The following is a 20,614-nucleotide window of genomic DNA, read 5'->3' as shown; positions in this document are numbered from 1 at the left end:
AATCGAGAGGAGAGGATACTGATATTTTATTCTATTGGTCGTATATGTTTTACAATGCCCATAATCTCTTACCTCCTCAATGGGCTGGCTAGAGAGGCTTTTAAGTCGGCAAATTCTAAACACCTGGACAGCCAAAGTTCGCTCATTTCTGATCGTAGAGCCAGCGTGGAATAGTAGAAATCTTGATTGCTGAAACTGATAACCTTGGGGCTAGACAACTACAACACACTCTATATAGGGCAGTGCTTAAGGCTAGCCCACAAGCTGCAGCTGTCACAGATTGCTTTTGCTCCACCTCCAAAAAAAATCCAAACCAGAAGTGGCTAATTTCTTTTCTTTTCTCACATTTCCAAGAAAAGCAGGGAGCATCGCCAAACCGGCTTCATACAATGTAAATTAATTGAAGCCATTGGCTCTCTACCTGCATAAAATCACTAATTTAACAAGTCAAGCTTTCGCTTTGATGGCTTGAATGCAAAGACGTCTATCAAAATGACAAAAATGGTCATGTCATTTAATCAATACCGAGAAGAGGGAAGTATTCAAATGACACGCCGCGTCCGGGCCAGCAGAAACACCTGGGGAAGAATCCAAGAGAATCTCAAGTGTCAGGAAGCCAGATTCAAGCTAAATATCGGCAGAGGGAATTCTCAACTGTTAGAGCAGTACGACAATGGAATCAATGACCTTGGGAGAGGGTGAGCACTCCTGCGCTGGATGCATTCAAGAGAAAATTGGACAGTCATCTATCAGATCTGGATTGTGCACTGAGCCTCTAGACTTGATTGTACACTGTTCTGTCTTCTGACTTCCAGAAACCTTGGCTGGCACAATTTTAAGAGAGGAAGGAGGTATTGCCACATGCACCTGCAGCTCTGGTAGGATTATTACATCCCCTGGGTTTGCTGGCATCTGTATAATAGCCAACGTATTAAAACTTTGCAACTTGGAGAAGCCAAAGAGTGACATTTAAGGTAATCCATTTATCACCATCCGGCATATGCTTTAGAAATGCAAAATGTCAGTGGCAAAGCTGTAGCTCTTCAAGGTGCCAGGTAGCTATTGTCGTCAAATACAATCTTGCAACATAATATTGGCAGAGATGCCAGGTCTACCCGATTGGCACGTTTTATTCCTTGGCCCACTGGAGTATTTTTGTTATGCAATTTGGGAATAGGTTCATCAAGGAGAAGCTGCTTTAATCGTGTGAACCGCCCCCTAGCTAACAGAGTGCAATGACTGTGAAGCTCAGGAGGAACCTTTTGGCGTCTCCTTGCCTGAGGCCATTGCTTCACTCTGCTTAACAGTAGGGCCAGTCCTGAGATGGAGTTTAGAAGCTTGTAAAACCCCATCCATGTAGTACTCTTTCCAGGTATTCTAGATTTGTTGAGCGCCTTTGGATTTTGTGCCTGCGCTATTTGTGTACGTTGGATAACTCAGTGACTTAGGTGTCTGCCTGCAGGGCCACGGACCAGGAGTTTGATTCCCCATTGGGGCTCTTGGGGGGGGGGACCAGCCTACATAGCCCTGGGCACGTTGAGTAGTCTCCGAGAACCCACAGAAGAAGGGAGTGCTAAACCACTACCTAGAAAACACTGGAAAGGTTTGCCATGAGTCAGAATTGACTTGGCAATATGTAAAACAACAACAGCAACAACTATCTTTAGTTAGAAAAAAGTGGACCTGAAATCATGGGGAGAGGGAGAAAGGTTAGGTGTTGGTCTTCACATGTGGTGAGTGACTTTTTTTGGGGGGGGGAAGGGCTACATGTGGAACCTCTCCATGTGCTTGGAACCCTTGCACCCAGGGTCTCCAAATGCATGAAGAAGTTACATTTGTGGACAATTCTTTCCTCTTTTGGCTACCACTCTCCATATAGGGGAAGACAGATCATCCTTCTCACCCTTCTTCGTGATGACCTCTCTTTCTGAACACTCGAAGAGGAATAGAGAATGTGCCAAATCAGGGGATTTCTTATCAGGTTGAACCCTTATTCTGAGCTATGACCTGGTTTTTATTTCCTGATTGTGTAAGAGACTTCCTAATAATAGTTCCAGATTATGATCCAGTTCAGAAAAGCAACTGTGATTTCTTAGTAAGAAAGAATGCGGATGAATGGAATAGAGGACCACTACCTGCCTTGCTCAGAGCTTGAGATAATTTTTTTAAAGGGAATAGATACCAGAATTACCCAGCACCAGGTGGCTGGAGAATTATAGGAACTGTTGTTGAAAATGTAATATTCCTAAACTCTTACTTTCCAAACCACTCACACCAGAAACAGCAAATGTTCCTCAGAGACCAATAAAGAAACAAACAAATAAAGCAATAATAATAGCAAAATTATGGGTCCATTTATGTCCAGTAATATAAAATGCTTATGGGCATGAAATGTGGATTGGGAATCTGTGATGTTCCGGATATGTTAGACTACAAGTCCCAACAGCCACAGCCACTACAACCAAAGGTGAAGGACCATGGGGACTGCAGTGTGAGAACATTAGGAGGACCACACAACTGACATCGCTAGCATGGAAAGAGACTGTCATTCATCGTGATGAGACAACCAATTCGTACTTATTCAATTTGTTCATTTGTTAAATTCGTATTAAATTCATATTATCCAGAAATGCAACAGATTGCAATAAAATCATTAAAAGGGGGAGCATAATATACAGCAGAACAGCAGCAGCAACAACAACATAAAAGTCTTGCAGGAAAATCCCATGACAAAAAACACGATCGTCCACAACAAAAGAAGTTACAATAAATTGGGCCATATTTTGCATTCGAGAACCAGCAAATGCGATTCACGGAAAATCTCTAGACTTTCTAGAATTTCCCTTTCTCCTGTCTTTCCCATACCTCTAGGACCAAGAACGCTTTCTCTAAGGCATTCTCTAAACCAATATTTCAAAAGATGCTTGTTCTGTCCAACAGTTTGTGCAAACAGTTTGATCTCACGAAACGCATTCTGCTGTTCCCCGAAATGGCAGATGCCAGCTCAGCATCCTACATGGTTCATCCTATGCATGATGGCAAAAGGAGGGAAGAAACAGCTTAAGAAATCAACTCATCTTCTCCCAAAGCGTTGGGTTCCTCTTCAACTGAATCCATAAAATATGTCCCTAGGTTATACAGAGATATGCCAATTTCTTGTGTAGATTTTACTTTATATGAAACACCACTATTGATATACATTTCCCTCTAATTCCTGTAAATGACCCTCTCCAATCGGTAAACAAGCAAACAAGCAACCACCACAATATTTGAAATGGTGCAGAATTTGGTCTGCATTATCCAAAATGAAGGGACGTGGAGGCGCTGCGGGCTAAACCGCAGAAGCCTGTGCTGCAGGGTCAGAAGACCAAGCAGTCGTAAGATCAAATCCACACGACGGAGTGAGCGCCCTTCGCTTGTCCCAGCTCCCGCCAACCTAGCGGTTCGAAAGCATGTAAATGCGACTAGATAAATAGGTACCACCTCGGTGGGAAGGTAACAGCGTTCCGTGTCTAAGTCGCACTGGCCATGTGACCACGGAAGATAGTCTTCGGACAAATGCTGGCTCTATGGCTTGGAAACGGGGATGAGCACCGCCCCCTAGAGTCGAATACTACTGGACAAAAATTGTCAAGGGGAACCTTTACCTTTACCTTTATCCAAAATGGACAAAAGGTTACAGACGTTTGTCCTGAAAAGTCATCTTGAAAAACACATCCCAGCGAACAGATATGACTTAAGGTTGGTGTACTGAAGAGAACACAGCACCCTCAGTGTCACAAACTGCTTCATACAAAGCAGAAGTGGGGACATGTGTGACCTTCTATATGTGGTTGGACTCCAACTCCCACTGTCTTGGGATTTTGACAAGTGTAACCCAATGGCATCCACCAGAGCCAAAAGTTCCCCATCTTGATACAAAGAGGTCCCATTCAACCATTTTCCGTTCAGCACTTGACCACTCTACACACAGAGGGCCTCTTTTATCTGTGGAAATGCTCTGCATGGTGAAGAATACAGACTTTACAGCTTTTCTGACCACATGGAGGTTTCCCATGAATATCTGGGTCTCTTTCTATTCAAATAGTTCCCCTCGACATCTAGAGGGTGACCCAGAAATTGTAGCCAAGTAGGCAAGTCAACAGCATTCTTCTTCTTCATGTCTTATATCTCCAAGTCATGGAATAGGGCTTTAGCCATTCAGTTTCCTGCCTGAATCTTGATAAAAAAATAATAAATCAATTACAATGCAAGGTCCTTACTCAATACCTCTCACCTTTACTTGCACCTTCAGGGCATCTTCAGTTGCAAACTGATCTGGACAGCCAGCTAAAACAATATTTTGTGTTAAGGGGCAGTGGCCAAACTAGCAAATCAGAAACAAGATTTCCTTGGTTTGAAAAACGTACTTTGTATACAGTATTTGCCACAGCTAATTGTGGCTAATTGTTAAGGGGCCCACACATATCTCAGTTGTGCAATAGGGTGCATGAGCAGGAACATAACTGTGACATGCCCCAGCACTATGTAAGTCAGCTAAAATGAACCATCACAAGTTGTATAAACATTACACAATAACCAACAGGATTCTGGCCAATCATCCTCAAAGAGGACTTCATATTTAACAAATATTTCCTTCCCCCATCTCCAGATGAGTTTAAAGTTTCTGTACCGTTTTCTCCTGCATCCAGCGCAAACCCTAAATAATTAAATTTTACAACCCATCCTTAAATTTATACACACACACATACACACACACAGAGAGAGAGAGTACAGAGGCGCATACACAACCATCAAAAAGTGATTTACCCCCTTTTCCTAAATTAATCCAATTATTCAAATGCCAGTTAAAACTGTCAGAAATTGGTTCCTTGGGCCGGACCAAAACTGTTAAAAATTAAAACTGTTTTACTTCGTTTAGTCTCTCTGCCTTTTTAATGTAAAACCCATAGCCCGGACAAAAAGATGTGGGATTTGACACCCAGTGCTACACAACCCGGCTTCTGTCATACATGCATAATTCACTTTGGAAAGGCACACTTGCTTTTAAAATATTACTAAAATATACATGTAACATATGCTAATCTGGCCTCATTGGCCCGCCAGCACGAGCCGATAGGTTAGATGTAAACTCGGCCAAGTGCAGGCACCATACATAAAGGGATTATAAATGAAAGGGAAAGAGAGCCGCTTGTCCCCGGCTTGCTGTCTTCAGCGCTGGCCAAACTGACAGCCCCAAATCCCTGCAACATCTAACATGCCCTTCCTGTGGTGAAGACAGCCTGTTCTCCGAGTCTTAATTACATCCCAGCTGACTGCCTGGCCTTGCCAGAACGGAGCAACGAACGAGGTACCTTCGCTGGCAATATGGTCGACTAAACAGACTCCCGGTCGCAGAGAAAGGAAACGTTCCACAACAAGGAGAAAGGAAGGGACACCTCAGAGAAGAGTGACGGAGAAGGCACGGAGGGGGGCTGCTCTCGAGGGGAAAGAGAAATGGGGTAAAGAAGCAGCAGCCTCACTCCCAGAATCCTTCAGGGCAGGCGAGCGCCAGAACGCCAGCAAAGCAGGCAATCCCTCGCTCGCGCACTACGCCGGCTCTCTCGCGCCAAAGTACCGCTGTTCTCCAAGATGGGCCGCTGTGACGGAGACTCGGTAGATTAATGATTGTTAAGGAAGGCTAACCAACCCCACGCCGCTTAGGCCATTATAATTACAGAAGAACAGCAGGCCGCGTTCTGCAATGGCAAATGATATCATATGCTTTCCTGGCTCGTTTGCAAAAGAAGCTTCCTTTGGTCAAGCACTTCAAGGTTTCCTCTTTAAAACAAACAAATAAATAACACCTGCCCAGGATCCCCCCCAAAAGCCCCAGTGATAACAAAAAAAGGGGGCAACTTTCAAAAGAGCTCTACAATGAAAGGTTTAATACGAGTGTTCTGTTCTCTCCAAAGGCACTTTCAGGCGGAGATTTAGAATCCCATTTTATTTACTTAATCGCCCGGTAGTCTGGGATGCTTTGGATCATTTAACCACAGTGACAGCTGTGCTCCTTAATGTACATAAAATGTAGAAGAGGTGTTTAAATGGAGAAAAGAAAAGCTTTTATAGGGGAAACACAGCAAGCGATGTGGTCATTTCTTACAACGTCAGGACATCTGACCGAAGCAAAGCATCTTCCATAATAGCAGCCGCCGAAACATTTCAGAAAGATATGGAGATGGTCAGATTAATCATTGTTAATTCACTGAACTGCTGGGAGTGGCAGAAGGATACAAACTGAGTGATGCCAGAAGAGAGGCAGGGGAAAAAAATAGTCAAAAAAGGAAGACTTTTCGGAATATTTCAGGGTTTGCAGTGGATTCATTTTACATCTTGTGATAAAAGAAAAAGATATACTGTCAAAGCAAAACGGTGTAGGTTGACCAGCATAAATTATAAACAGCTAAAAACATAAGTGATTAAGTAGCCTTGTGGCACAGTGGTTAAACTGTGCTACCGTAGCCAAAACTCTGCTTGGGACCTGGGTTCAATTCCACTCAAGATCAGATCTGCTCAAAGCAAAATAGGGACCATTGCTCCCTTTGATGGGGACACCAAAATGTTGTTGATGCCTCCTCACTCCAACCTATCTACACACTACAGCTGAACTTCTAGATCCATTTCACGCCTTCCATATTTTAGCATATGGTTTTTCCAGCCTGAGCACAGAAGTTTACATTTCTCCTGGCTGGAATCCATTTTGATTTTTTACTTAATTCCCCGTTATGATATGTTCATCTGGAATCCTGATTCTATCTCATGAAGCATTTCATGTTGTGTATATATTGGATAAGGATTCCATCTAATCCTTGATTCAGTTGTTTATAAAAGTACTGCTCATCGCTGGTCTTGAGACAAAATCCCAAGAAACCCTATTTGCTACTTTTCAGAACTGCAAGGAGACATCTTTGGGGTACAGTCCATCGTCCAGCTACAAATCCACTTCGTATTTCCTCTTAAATTATATTCTTTTCTTCATTTAAACACATTTTATTTCCTTCAAAAAAAAATTTTGCAAGCCAATTTCTATTGACATTTTTGGTACAAACCTTGGTCCTTATAGGAAAGAATCATAAGAAAACAAGGAAGGTTACTGCTTCTCCAAGAACGTTCTTAGCTCAAACAGGAAGTCTTTTCCAGCACTTCCTGTCCAGAAGGGCCAACTGGAGGAGCAAGGAAGGTGTTCAAGTTGCGAGATGTTACTATCTATTTCGTTTTTATGGATCAACACATCTACCATTATTTCTATCTGTTGTTGCTGAACAACAACAGCACTCATGATAGCAATAATAATTCTTGTTATTCAGTGGACAACAAATAACCGCTAATGGACATCTGGCTTTACTTGAGCATTTGAAGAGCCTTGAAGAATGACTGTTAAGAAGGATATAAAATTGGGATCATTTCATTGCTTCTGATGACAACAGATTCAGGGAACGGAGGGGATTTAAGACATCAATTGTTTCACTGTATGCGTTCTTTTGAGAACTCCAGGTTTCTTGGACTTTGGGACGGAAGAATCAAACACAGGAAGTGAACTCTGCATTTAGTTTGAACGTATTGTTGTTGGAGCCAACACACAGGAAAATGAACTATTTCCCCTGTGGATTTTGGCAGGATATTGTTCCTCAGTAGATTGGCAAGGAAGCGTTTCCTCCTGGGCTGGCCATCAGATGTGGCACCCTCAGTGGAGTAGCTGCTTAGCTTTCATGTGCCTAATAAGGAAGTGAGGAACTGCAAGGAAGGAACGAAAATACAAGTGGACATGAAATCATGCCTGTGGATTTATTCAAGGAGGGTGCCCTGCAGACCTCGGAATTTTATGCTGGGCTTCAAGGGTTACTGTCCACGGATAAAGCAAGAGGCAAGCACTGCTAGATGGGTGGAGGATTGATTGCACATGACCGAATGTCTCTCCATACCAGTTTGCAAACTGTGATACTTCATTTGGGTCCGATAACCAGCATTGTATTTAGAACAGCCTTTTAAAATCCCAGAACGTTGTCATCACTGGTAAAAAATCAACTGGCAGAAAGCTCAAGATAAAGGAAGGAAAGTGTTTTTCCCCAACAGCGCTTTGCTAAGGGATGGAATTTAGGACTCCTGGATGTCGGGGTGGAATCAAGAAGACTCTGAGGCTAGGATAGGTTGCCTAGAGTGCTGTACTCAACTGATCCATGTGGTGTGGGCCACCAACACAGCGATCTGTTCAAGGATTAGGCTATTGGGTAGCCTCCAGATGCCATGCGCTATAAGGCCAAGCTACAGTCAATATGGACAATGGTGAAGATTATCCCCGGAAGGTTCAAGATGGCTACTGCAGGGCTTCTAGATCTTGTGATGACTTAGCCATCTCAAGCTAGTCATTGGCTCTTTCTCATCAGATCAGCTGCTGAAAAGCTAACTGTTGAGGTTGGGATATTATCTATACAACAGCTGTTCTTCTTGGATCTTGATGTCTTCTTCTCTGCCCCAGACTTACCTTCCTGGCTCTTTTGATGAACTCTTGGACCTAACCTAACAGCTTGCCTACAGACCAGCCCAAAACACTGGAAACAGAATTGGCTTTAGCAAAGTATCGGGGGGCCAAGGAATAAGAATGTGTCGTTTGGATTTCTTTCTAAAAAACATATTGTTATAATTCTTCATTCTGGAATTCTCTGTTCTAGACACCTAAATGTGGCTCACCTGGGAGCAAGGCCTGAGTTGGAAGGCTTTTTGGCCTAGCTTGGCCTAGCTTCCTGTCCAGAAAGGAAGTTCCCAGCTAGCACTGGGGCAGCTTTCCTTCCTGAGCAGGAAACGCAGGTGGAGCTAAGCCACAAAGCTTTCCCACCTAAGGCCTTTCTCCTAGGTGAGCCACATTTGGGAATCTGGAGGTGTCTGACTCTCAGGTGGCTCTCCCAGAATGGAGAATTATGGGATTTGGGAGCTTACAAAATTCCAACTACAAGGAAACTCTGTTCTTTTCACACTGGTTGAGTTCAAGAGAGCGCACCATTTTCACTTCCCTTCTATTAGCACAGTGGCAGAGCATCTACTTTGCATTCTAAAGAAAGAAATCCTACCTGGCCCCAGGCAGGAGAGTTGCTGCCAGACACTGCCACCAAAACTGGGCAAGACGGACCAACATCTGATCGAGCACAAGGCAAATTCCTGCATTCCTCCACTTCCAGCCAGCTGTTGAACCGCTTGGCCACCATGTTGTTCTTTAGAACCCGCCATGTCTTTCCAGACAAGAATCAGAGATGAGTGAGGAGTTCTGTGAAACTGAGTCATTGAGATGCTTTACCAGAGAGCCGAGGGTTGTTGTGTGAGCAACAGTGGCCATAATTACACCCCGGGGCTGCTTCATTCTTCTAAAAACAGACCATTAGGTCATTCGGTGTGGCCGAAATCCCATCCCTCACATGCACAGCAGCGCATTTCCAACCCTTCCTTGAGTCACGTCTAAAGAGTTCTGTTATTTAAATTACGTAGCACTCTCATCTTCCACTGCAAATGGGTTTATTTATGTTTGGTTTCTCACTTTGTTTTGTTTAAAGGCCTGGTTTCAGCATCTTGAATAGATATTATTATTATTTTTTTCAACTGAACAAATGTGGGTTTTATTTGACTCCATTATAACGAGAGTGTTGCCAGTTTGTTTTGATTCCTAAATCTTTCTTTCCTATGCTTGCAAGACAATCCTTTAAGGATTTAGATCAGGGAGAGAACATGTGGCCTACTCAAACCACAGTGGAGCAGTGTAAAATTACAGCAATATTAGCAGGATTCCGGGCAGGACGCAACTTCCCAATTAAAATTAGAACACTTCAAACAAATTGGGAGAGACCAAAAGGCCATTGAGACCAAGAATAGGCAAGAGGGGAAAATATGAACTGCCGTTAATCCTAGCCAGCAAGCCTATGGCGAAGGATTCTGGGAGTTGTAGTCTGAGAATAACTGGAAGGTCACAGTTGCCCATCCTGCTTCCAATTAACAGAGACCACAATACAGTTGGAACTCATCACAAGAATCCACTCATTCTGGGCGACACCAAGAAAAGGGAAATTGCTGAATGATGGCCGCAAGAAAAGGTGCGGAAGGGGAGGGAAGGGGAGTGTCATTAATTGAAAAAAGGGGGGGATGAATTGGGGCAATTCAAAGACTTGTTTGTACCCTTCTTACAGGAGAGAGAATGTCAATCAATGTGAATGCAAGGATCGCTCAAGTGAGAGATAAAATAGATTGTTGAGAGCCAGTCTGGGTGGCCTTGAGCAAGCTGTACAGTCCCAGGGCACCCCCAGAAGAAGGAAACAGTCACTTTTGTGTGTTCTCTGCCTTGGAAACCCTGGAAAGGATCACCATAAGCTGGAATCGACTTGATGGCGCACAATATATAGATAAAGACAAGAACTTTCCAAGGGCAAACCAAACCACTCCTATTCCCCACCCCACCCCCAAAGAATCTAGATGTGCCCTACCAATGCCAACAAGCCAATTTAGTTCATTTTTTCATGAGCGGAAGATACGCATCACAACCCGCCTTAAGAGTTAGAAAGGCCAGTTAGCTAAGCAAATTTGCAAAAGCAGTCAAGTGAAGGCCGACGAGGACCTCTCCATTTGGCAGCTTGCTAATGCTATAACTCTATCCAGGACCTCAAAGGCAAGGGGCTAAAACTAAGTGGAAAAAACTGCTCGGTCCCGAAAAAGTAAGCAGCCGAAGGAGAGAAGATACTTTTGATGGCAGATCCTTTCATTTCCTCTGGCGTCAGGTTGGCTACAGGTGAACGCGAGCAACGTAACCACACCGAGAAGAAGAAAGGTGAGGTTAAGAGACCAATCACTTATCTTGTATTGATTTCAGCACACTATGTCCCAGATATTTTTACAAGATAGAATAACAGCGCCCGGGCTCAGCTTCACGTCAGGAAGAAACAAAAACTGCGAAGCAACCTAGTTTTATTATTGCTTCCCCCTCAAGAAATATGTTATGTTTGTCTTCTCTGTGGGGAACAAACAGAGAGGGGGAAAAAAGGAAACCACACACACCCCAATTAAAGGAAAAGAGTCAGAAGAGCAGATAGACACTTGTTTTTGTTGGTACATAACTTAACAAGCCGAGAGTTCAAAAATCAAACTCAATTGTGGATTCTTTTTTCATGTATTTTTTTTTTTAAATCTCAGGTAACCCCTCATCTCTAGTAATTGAACCCACTCTGCTCAGTCAGAGATCCTGTCAAGTTATATTCAAGTGTCGGACATTATGGAGAAATGTTTTGTGACATGTTACACTGAGGGAAGCATTGAGGCACAGCTAAAAAGATTCCCTCAGTCTTGGAGATAGAAGACGGTGGGAGCTTTTTTCAAGATCGGCAATGTTTATCGTTTTTACTTGCTGTCGACGCAGCTAAGCATCAAGACACACAGATGGTGGCGAATGGCACATAAGTGTGCATGCACGTCTGTGTGTGCCTGAGCACGGGGGTCAGATCAAGAATAAAATAACATAAATTCTCATGAGGCCCCCAGCTGAAAACCCACTCAGATCTCATACAGTTCTGAATTCACTTATATTTCCAACAAACAAATAGTTCCCATAAATATATACCAGGTTGTTGTTTTTTTTGAACTGAAGATCAGAGGCAGTACCAAAACGAAAGATAAAGATCTATTTTAAAATGATATAAAGCTCTGTTATGTAAACTGTATAGATTGCTAAAACCCCAAATGAAGCCAATTTGGGTTAGATACATCTACCAAAGCCAGATTCAGCTAAGCAATTTTTCCAATTCTTCTGGAAGGTATTTGCCCTTAAATTCTAAACAGCTCCCAATGGGGGAGGGAAGTACTAAGAATGGCTTTCGAAGGCCAACTTTTCATTAGAAAGTGGTTTCCCTGGAAGGGTCCTTCTGACTTATCTTAAAAGATCCCAACGGGGCCTGAGGAGTGATGTGAATGCACTTTGATGTGAACATGCATGATAACAACACAGCGTGGTTTCAAAGTTAAAAGCAAGCTGGAACACTCAGTTTGGCGTGTATAGAACAACCAGCACTAGCCAGACCTGATCCTGCTTAGCTTCTAAACTCAAGACAAGATCAGATGTGTTCAGGGTAGTGGGGACACAAACAGATTTCTTATCTACAAGCATAAGCAAACGCCATCCACTGTGCTCATAGGAAATTGCGAATGTTTCAGAATGGCCTATCCCAAATGGACAGTCTATCTCACCTATTTTAAAAAATGTATCTTGTGATTCAGTATGGAGTTCCATTTCAACATATATTGTATGGTGCTGTCTGATTGTGGCCACAAAGCCCCAGACATTGAGGTTCCTTGTTTGATGGGACTTTGATCTCCAACTGTTGTGGTAGAGTGTTGGTTTGGACTGAGACATCAGAAGTCCAGGTTTCTGGACTTCTGAAGTTTAAGAAGGACTTCTGAAGTCTCTTTGGGATGCTTTGAATGGCCAACAGCTGTTTAGCCAAAAGTGTCACTCATGTGATGAGTGTCACTTTTGGCTAAACAGCTGTTGGCCATTCAAAGCATCGCAAGTCCTACTCCAGTCATGTCCAAGTAGCAGCTAATGAGAAAGACCTTCGGAGACCTCTTGCAAGGCAAGAGTAGGCCATGCTAGTCTAGATAGACAAAAATTATACAACCTGACTGAAGGCAGCTTTTGAATTGACCATTCTTGGGTTGGCTGCATATCAAAGAAAAAAAAAGACATTTCAATGAGAAAGAACTGGTGGATAGCTTAGTGGTCAGGTTGGGGGTTCAATCCCCCACTCTGCCTCCTTGATAATCCACAGATGATGATAATAGTTATTACTGTATTCATGAAGGCTTTCACGGCCATGATCTAATGGTTGTTTTGGGGTTCTTGGGCTCTTTGGCATGAACAACCTTCAGAACATGGCCAAAGAGCCTGAAAAAACCACAATAACCAATAGTTATTATTATTAGTATTATGATTAATAATTATAATAATAAACTCACCAAAAATACTTAGACTTAGATTCCTGTATGGAGCAGGATTTGGATTCAATGGCCTTACAGCCCTCTTACGAATCCATTATTCTACTATTCTATGTATCATAATTCATGGTACTCAGATCTTACAGCCTAGCAGGGGGGGACAAATGTGTTCACAATGATTCTTCTAATGCTGAAATACCACACCACCAAATGTTGCTGTCAAAGCGCGTTTTAATTACTTTGGCACCCACGCCACTTATAATCACCTGTCATTAGCAACAACGCTTGCATCTGTTTACACGTCTGTCAGAAATGGCAGCCCAGCTGAAGCCGATGGAGGCAAGACAACGCTTGCTAGGACATGGTCCCAGATGTGCAAAGGTTGTCTTAAGGTTATCCATCTCCCAGTGTGGGATGGGAAGACCTTCTGAGAAGCTGTAGCATACAAGAGCATAATATTCTCTTAATATAAACACAATAGACTCCTACTACGTCTTATAAGTCAAGCAGTTGGTTTAACAATGAGAGAGATGACTTTATGAAGTATCGGCTTAGAAGGTGCGACACTTAAGCGTTATGTGACAATGGTGCAAAGTGGAATCATGTGGACCGACATTCATGGGGAATTTGATCTCTCAAGTCGGGATGTAAATAATTTTTTTTCTTGTCCTCTGTCAAAAAGCGCATCTCGAAACATCGACTCGTCCTGTAAAATAAATGGACAGCCGCTCTGCAACCTTTTGCTTCAACGGAGTCACTGTTTCTTCAGCAAAATTAGGGTGCCGCCTCCCCAAACAGAAAGCAAACAAAACAAGAAAACAAAATAAAAAAAATAAAAACAAGACAGCCCTATGTTTTGCATTGAAAAGTCAACTTTTTGGGCAAAACACAGGATCTTCTGGGCAAAACACGTTTTTCTTTTTTTTAAGGCTGGGGGGTGTCGGTGTGATATTTTTTGATGGAAAAAAAATGTGTAGAAAATGCACAAAAACGCTGTTGTTTCACCCAGTGGGAAGCAAACGTCTACGTTGATTTTATTCAACGGGGGAAATGAAATAAGGAAAGATGTACATCCTGGAGCATCATGTGAAAGAGGTCAGACCTCTGTATAGCTCAGGACACCTGGGCTCAATAAGGGTAAGGGAGATTTCTCAAATGAGCCAGTGTGGAAAATGCAATGGGACCATCGCAGCAGTGGGTTGGCCCATGTCAGCCAACGAACTGGCTTCCATAAGAGTCTCAACGAAGGTCCCCTTGGGCTTTATTTACAGGTGAACGTTTTATACAATCTGAAGAGAAATTAGAGAAAGGGACTTTCTAAATTGGAGGAATGTGATCGAACACAGATGGAAGATGGTTCATGCTCGAGCTAAGCCCCACAACTCTTACCATCATGGTTCCCATCATCATGTGCTGATGGAGATAGATCTCTGTTTTTCATTTCGAGGGATTAGGTCTCATTATCGGGGGGCCAACACGCTTGAACTCTCAACAGTCTTCCCTAAGCCTTCTTGCTACTTGCTTTGAATTGGTCCAAAAACGGTGGTTGTTCTCAGAGTTATGGGTGAATTGCTTTCTTAATCAGTTGCAATATTTCGTCTAAGTCGGCTCAATTAACTGCTCACTGGCAATCCCCTAATGATGGGCCTGGTCTTTCAAGGAGGTGACATCCTAGCATCCTGACATTACAAGCTTGCATCGGAGAAACGTCTACCACAGTTAAAGAAACATGTGGCAACATTTGATGCTAAATTTGAAATGCATTTTCTGCCCTTCTTACACACCTGACACGGAGCCAAGATATCTCTTTGCTTCACATTATAGTGAAATCTATACTGGCCTGAACGACTATAAATGGTTACTGTTTGTCTTGGCTCCTACCTGTATCAGATTTAGACTAAGGAATCTTAGCAAAGAAATTACATGGGATAAAATGGATATTTCTAAATTACAAGCCTGCAATTCTAAGGGCTCGGTATATCGGTTTTCTGTTTCATCTAATCCTGCTGGAGAGAAAATTGTGTGGATCTGACAAGAAAGGATCGAAAAGCATTTGCTTTCATGGGCCCAGTGCTTCTTGTTTTGATTAGACGGGAGATTCAAAAACAAAATAAAGATGAAGATCAGTTACAGCTCACTAACGAATCAAATGGCCATAGGTTCAAATACTGGGAAACTCAGAAAAACCTAGGCATTTGCTCTTTCGAATGCCAAATCTCTATAGAACGGAGGGGGCTCCTACGCTTTTCTTCAGTAGCATGTTCCAATTTATTCCGTGTCTTAAATTCACTGCTATGGGGGACTTCCGTGCCCCCCTCCAGCAACAGCTGGTGATATGGAACCACTGAATCCCCACTGTGCCTCCTTGATGGGGACTAGACTCGATGGTCCATAGGGTCCCTTCCAGCTCTGCAGTTCTAAGGTTAAGGATGAAACCAGACAAAAAGGACCATCTCTTGTAGACATAATGGAACCACCCTTTCTTGTACTATTTTGAACTACCTTTCTTAGCAGTGGACTAGTATTACGAGTGTATGAGAATAAAACAGGAGAATTGTATCCTTTAGAATGGGACAAGCAAGTGGCACTCAACTCAATAATGGAAATCAGTCCAACAGAGGTAGTTCATTTTCATTTACACAGCTGGCAACATTGCTTGAGACAGCCAGAATTCGATTAAATAGATTTGTAAAAAAAGGACATATTCGCGAACTGTGCGAATGGATGAATGTTGAAGACACACCATGTGTTGGATGCCATCGGATCTTGAATGGGCTACAAAGATGATCAAGAATTTTTAAAAAGAAGAACATAATCGCTGCTTCGAAATGTTCCAAAGCCAAACAGAAAAACTCTCCCTCTCTTAAATTCCAGAGTGCCATTATTTTCTGATGGTAATTAAAACATCCTTTTTTAAAAAAAGATGAAGAAGAAAACAACCAAAAATTTGGAGAACAGGAATGGTGCGAATGAGCCAGGATTAAGATAATAAAACACGGAGCCGCCGCATTTTAGATGAAAGATAAGGTTTGGTGTTAGGCGAGATAAATGACTTACAGAAGCTAAGTGAACATATCTAACAGCAAATATATTGCCCCATTAGGGCGCGGGGGTGGGGGACAAAATAAAAGTTTCCACTTGCATCATTAGCTCTTCGGATAATAAACGAGACGCTCCGCGTGATGCATCGTGCAGCAAGGAAAACACAGCTGTTTTGCTTTGGCGGGAAAAGCGCATAGGTGCGGAGCACCTGGGTCTCCGCGCACTTAATAAGCCCTCCATTGTGAGGTTGGCAAACCTACGGAGGCTACTGCTGGAAAGCATTATCGATGGATAATTAAGTATGTCAGGATACCGAGAGCCTAACATGATGCCCTCCAAACATCTCACAAAGGGAGGTACTATCCCGCATGATTGCAATATAGACCTAATTTCCAACAATAAAGCTCCTAATTTTATTTTATTTTATTTTTCTAAAGGCTCCGAAACACCACAAGTTCCAAAGGAACAGCACTTTAAATTTGTTTACCTTTCTCCTGGCATCTGCTTTATTTTTCTTCTAAAAATCTAGATCTCATCCTTCATACAAGTATTTTTTTTTGGGGGGGGGGAGGCTGACAACACTTACTCTGTCAGCGTAAAAAAAACCAATCAGCACACAATAATTCCAGATTGATTTCTTTGTCACGACTGGGCTATTTCTGTTTTTTAAATAAGAACTTGGGTCACACCTTTCAGCATATTCCGAGAGCATGCTGCAACACATACTTGTGCTTTTTAAATAGATATATGCATGTATTTATAAAATAGTATATATACATTATTTTTATATAAACACTGTATATTTTATATGTATACTATTTCATAATACAATGATTATAAATTTAAAAAACAACAACATATGTACAAACTCACACAAAGGTCATTGTTTAAATAAATATTTTATATTGAGTATTATTTTATAAGAATCCAGATAAAGTGTATGGTTCAAGAATCATCAAATATAATGTCTTGTAGCTTATTATCTCAGATGGAGATATTCTACAGCTGAATAAATTGATTATCTGCCTGCCTGTCCTTCTTTTTCCCATTTTGATAATGTTTGTTAATGCAGTGTTATATACACTATGTCTCAAACTCAGCCTGTTTGTTAAAAGCAGGCGTTACTCTCCTCCTGACCCGCTTGTTCTTCCTTGTGATGGTTTCTGATTGCTTAAAAAAAAGGCCCAGAATATATCACAGAGCTCCAGGAGGGGGGCAAGCATGAACTCTGAATGAATTATTCATTTTTAAAAATTATTTATCTAATTAAAACATTTCTAGTTCACCCTCTATCTCCAGATCTCTGGGCAGGTTAGATTTTATTGGTTCAAGATGCATATGCTTCATCCTTAATTATATTTCACAAATATAAGTTCCTTCCTCAGTTAACCAGAGCACTTAGATCTGTTTTATTGGCCGTCATCTTTTAGATGGAAATCAGGTTTTAAACCATACCTGTGCACCCCAAAACTGTTCCTTCCATCATTCAGAAAAGAGTGATCAATTTAATTCTCACATTGACGTTGTAGTTCATTGCATCACCTCAAAGCAGCTTGGGGTGGGGAGGGGAGAAGAAGGGGAAACGAATAACAGGGAAAAAAATATTTTAATCACTCAATAAAAAGGCTTTTTTTAAAAAGAAAAAAAATATGTGGAAACAAAAGCTTGAGGATGTTTATTAAGAAGACTGCCTACTGTGTTGGGCTTTTGCTCTCCTTCATAATTAAAATCACACCTGAGCAATGCCATCTGTGAATGTGGATTTAGTTCCTTGCGAAGCAGGAACACCTTTCTGCTGCACACACATTTCTGCACAATTCTCAGGTGGAATATTTTGTTTTCGTCTTTTTAAAGTCTCGGATCTCATAATGGGTACACCTTAAAAAATGGGAAAATACGTTCAAAACAAAAGCCTCTCTAATAGAGGATCTCTAAGCTGAGCTTGTTTTATTTGGGTAGACAGAGGGACCACCTGATCAAGGCAGCTTGTATTTTCTAACACAGAATGTGTATCGCTGTCACTAAGTGACAATCACTTATGTGTGCATTGATAATCTCCCTCTCCCCCTGTCTCCATCTATCTACAGATGATGATCGCTTCCCAACACAGGAAATGAGAAATGACATTTACAGCATTTTTTTTTTCACAGCAAACAGTCTTGTGGCATCTTTTAAAGCAAACAATTTGTGTTTCGCATGGACTTCTGTGAGCGCCGGCCATTCCTTCATCTGCATGGAACACAACCTCCAGGCCACAAGCTTAGGTATATGCCTACTGGTTCTGGGTACAGAATAAAATGATACAGAAGGTTAAGCCTCCATGAATAAGTGGCTTATACCCACAGAAGATCATGGCAGGTAGAACTTTTTATTCTTCAAGGTGCTGCAAGGCTTCGTTTCTCTTTATCATCCTCACATGGCTACACCTTTTTAAAAAGGGATCTATATATATAGCTTCCTGTTCCTGCCTTGGTGCTACCCGTTAATTTTTTTATTATTTTTTTTGTGAACAGGAAGTTTGTGTTGCTGTTTAGTCATTAAGTCGTGTCCAACTCTTCGTGACCCCACGGACCAGAGCACGCCAGGCCCTCCTGTCTTCCACGGCCTCCCGGAGTTGGGTCAAATTCATGTTGGTCGCTTCCATGACACTGTCCAACCATCTCATCCTCAGTCGTTCCCTACTCCTCTTCCTTCACCCTTTCCCAACATCAGGGCCTTTTCCAGGGAGTCTTCTCTTCTCATGAGATGGCCAAAATATTGGAGCCTCAGCTTCAGGATCCGTCCTTCCAGTGAGCACTCAGTTTTGATTTCCTTCAGAACGGATAGGTTTGTTCTCCTTGCAGTCCAGGGGACTCTCAAGAGCCTCCTCCAGCACCACAATTCAAAAGGATCAACAGGAAGCTAGGTGGGACTAGACCTAGAATGAGGAATTATGGGATCTGATGTTCTCAAAATGCACAAAAAATCAAATTTGTACTTAAAAATAAACAAGCAAACAAGAGACAATGTAGCTTTCAAGTGAACTGCATATTCGAGATCAAAATATATCAAGGTATAATAAATAATAATCATGTGCTGTCAAGTCGATTGTAACTTATAGTGACCCTTTCAATATAAAGTACTTAAAAGCAATTGACCAGTCCTTACTAAGAACCAAATAAATTGTCTTGAAGCAGCCGCAGCTGTAGTATTTTCAAAAGTCAAGCTGCTGGTAGACCAGATCCATGCATAGATAAGAACTGGTGGTTAGCCTTGATTAGCTGTTCTCAAGGTAAGGAAATATGGATAACGGCTAATATCATATGAACCAAGCCAGCAGTTTCAACAACTATCAAGTACCTGCAGAGTTCAGTGACCAATTCTTATTAGGATTCTAAGAACTGTAATTGAAAGGGCAGGGAACTTTTACGAGCTCTACAGGCAGCTAAAATAAATCTCGTCCTTCAAGATCACTAGTCACCTTCAGCATCAACAACTGAATAACTGACAAAATGAAATAGAAAGATAGGAGGAGTAATGCTTATCAGGTGACCACACTGTTGAACACTCTCTCTCTCTCTCTCTCTCTCTCTCTCTCTCTCTCTCTCTCTGTGTGTGTGTGTGTGTGTGTGTGTGTGTGTGTGTGTGTGTGAATGGCTATAATGTATTTGGACTTTGAGAGCTTACATTATGTGGTTTAATACAAACCATCTCAATTAATTTGTCATTAAGCATCTGATCTGTTTTATCCTTTACATACGGCTCTTAATTTTTATTGTAATTATGGATTTTAAAAGCATATTTAAGATCAAACACAAAGCGATCTAGTCTCTTTTATGACTGGTTTCGCAGAGGTGCGGGGGAAAAGAACCCACGACGGCTTTGATCCAGGTAAAATTAGTTGTCGTGGGTAATTTATCATTATTTTTGAAACTGCCTTTCTCTCTCCTCTTCTACACATAATCTGAAGCAGCCGTCAAGAGAGACTCAAAACACCGCGTCCATCAAGACACTCGGGGAGATTCTGTGTGTAATCCTATCCATGCTTGCCTAGGAATGAAGTCACGCCGAACTCTGCAAGATTTATTTCTGAGAGGCTGGCTGGGTAGCTCAGTGGTTTAGGTCTCTAGCTGTGGAACCAGAGGTTGGGAGTTCGATTCTCCACTCTGCCTCTTGTGAGTAGAGTCAGCCTGGGTGGCCTTGGCCAAGCTGTACAGTCCCAGGGTGCCCCCTAGAGGAAGGGAATGATAAAGCATTTCTGTGTAATCTCTACCTAGAAAACCCTGGATGAGTCAGAACTGACTTACTATTATTATTATTATTATTATTATTATTATTATTATTATTATTATTATTATTATTATTATTATTATTATTATTATTATTATTATTATTATTATTATTATTATTATTATTATTATTATTATTATTATTATTATTATTATTATTAGTTAGGCATCCTTCAGTCTCGAAAGACTATGGTGACGTGCTCTGTATGGAGGACTTGGAACAGCATCTAGTGTGGCTGAGGAGGCCAATTCGAGAGTGACAATCTCTTCCACACTGAAGACAAATCCAATCTGTCCCCTGT

At 41.9% G+C, this 20,614-nt stretch overlaps 1 protein-coding gene across 8 annotated transcripts in view; it reads right to left on the bottom strand.

Moving 5' to 3' along the window:
- FTO (FTO alpha-ketoglutarate dependent dioxygenase) overlaps nt 1–20,614 on the bottom strand; it is a 228,703-nt gene that overhangs the window by 71,821 nt on the left and 136,268 nt on the right. Inside the window, exon 9 of one of the 8 annotated variants that reach the window (XM_072980736.2) lies at nt 13,760–18,961. The exons of the other annotated variants lie outside the window; for them this stretch is intronic. Within the exon in view, the coding sequence (XP_072836837.2) occupies nt 18,946–18,961 (16 nt within the window). The 3' untranslated portion in view covers nt 13,760–18,945. Of the gene's footprint in view, nt 1–13,759; nt 18,962–20,614 lie in introns of those variants that run through there. 8 annotated transcript variants of the gene reach the window in all.

This window comes from Pogona vitticeps, chromosome 10 (genome assembly GCF_051106095.1).
Source record: "Pogona vitticeps strain Pit_001003342236 chromosome 10, PviZW2.1, whole genome shotgun sequence".
Taxonomy (NCBI): Eukaryota; Metazoa; Chordata; class Lepidosauria; order Squamata; family Agamidae; genus Pogona; species Pogona vitticeps.
The sequence above is the reverse complement of the archived record's forward strand: the minus strand, read 5'-3'. Positions and strand labels throughout refer to the sequence as shown.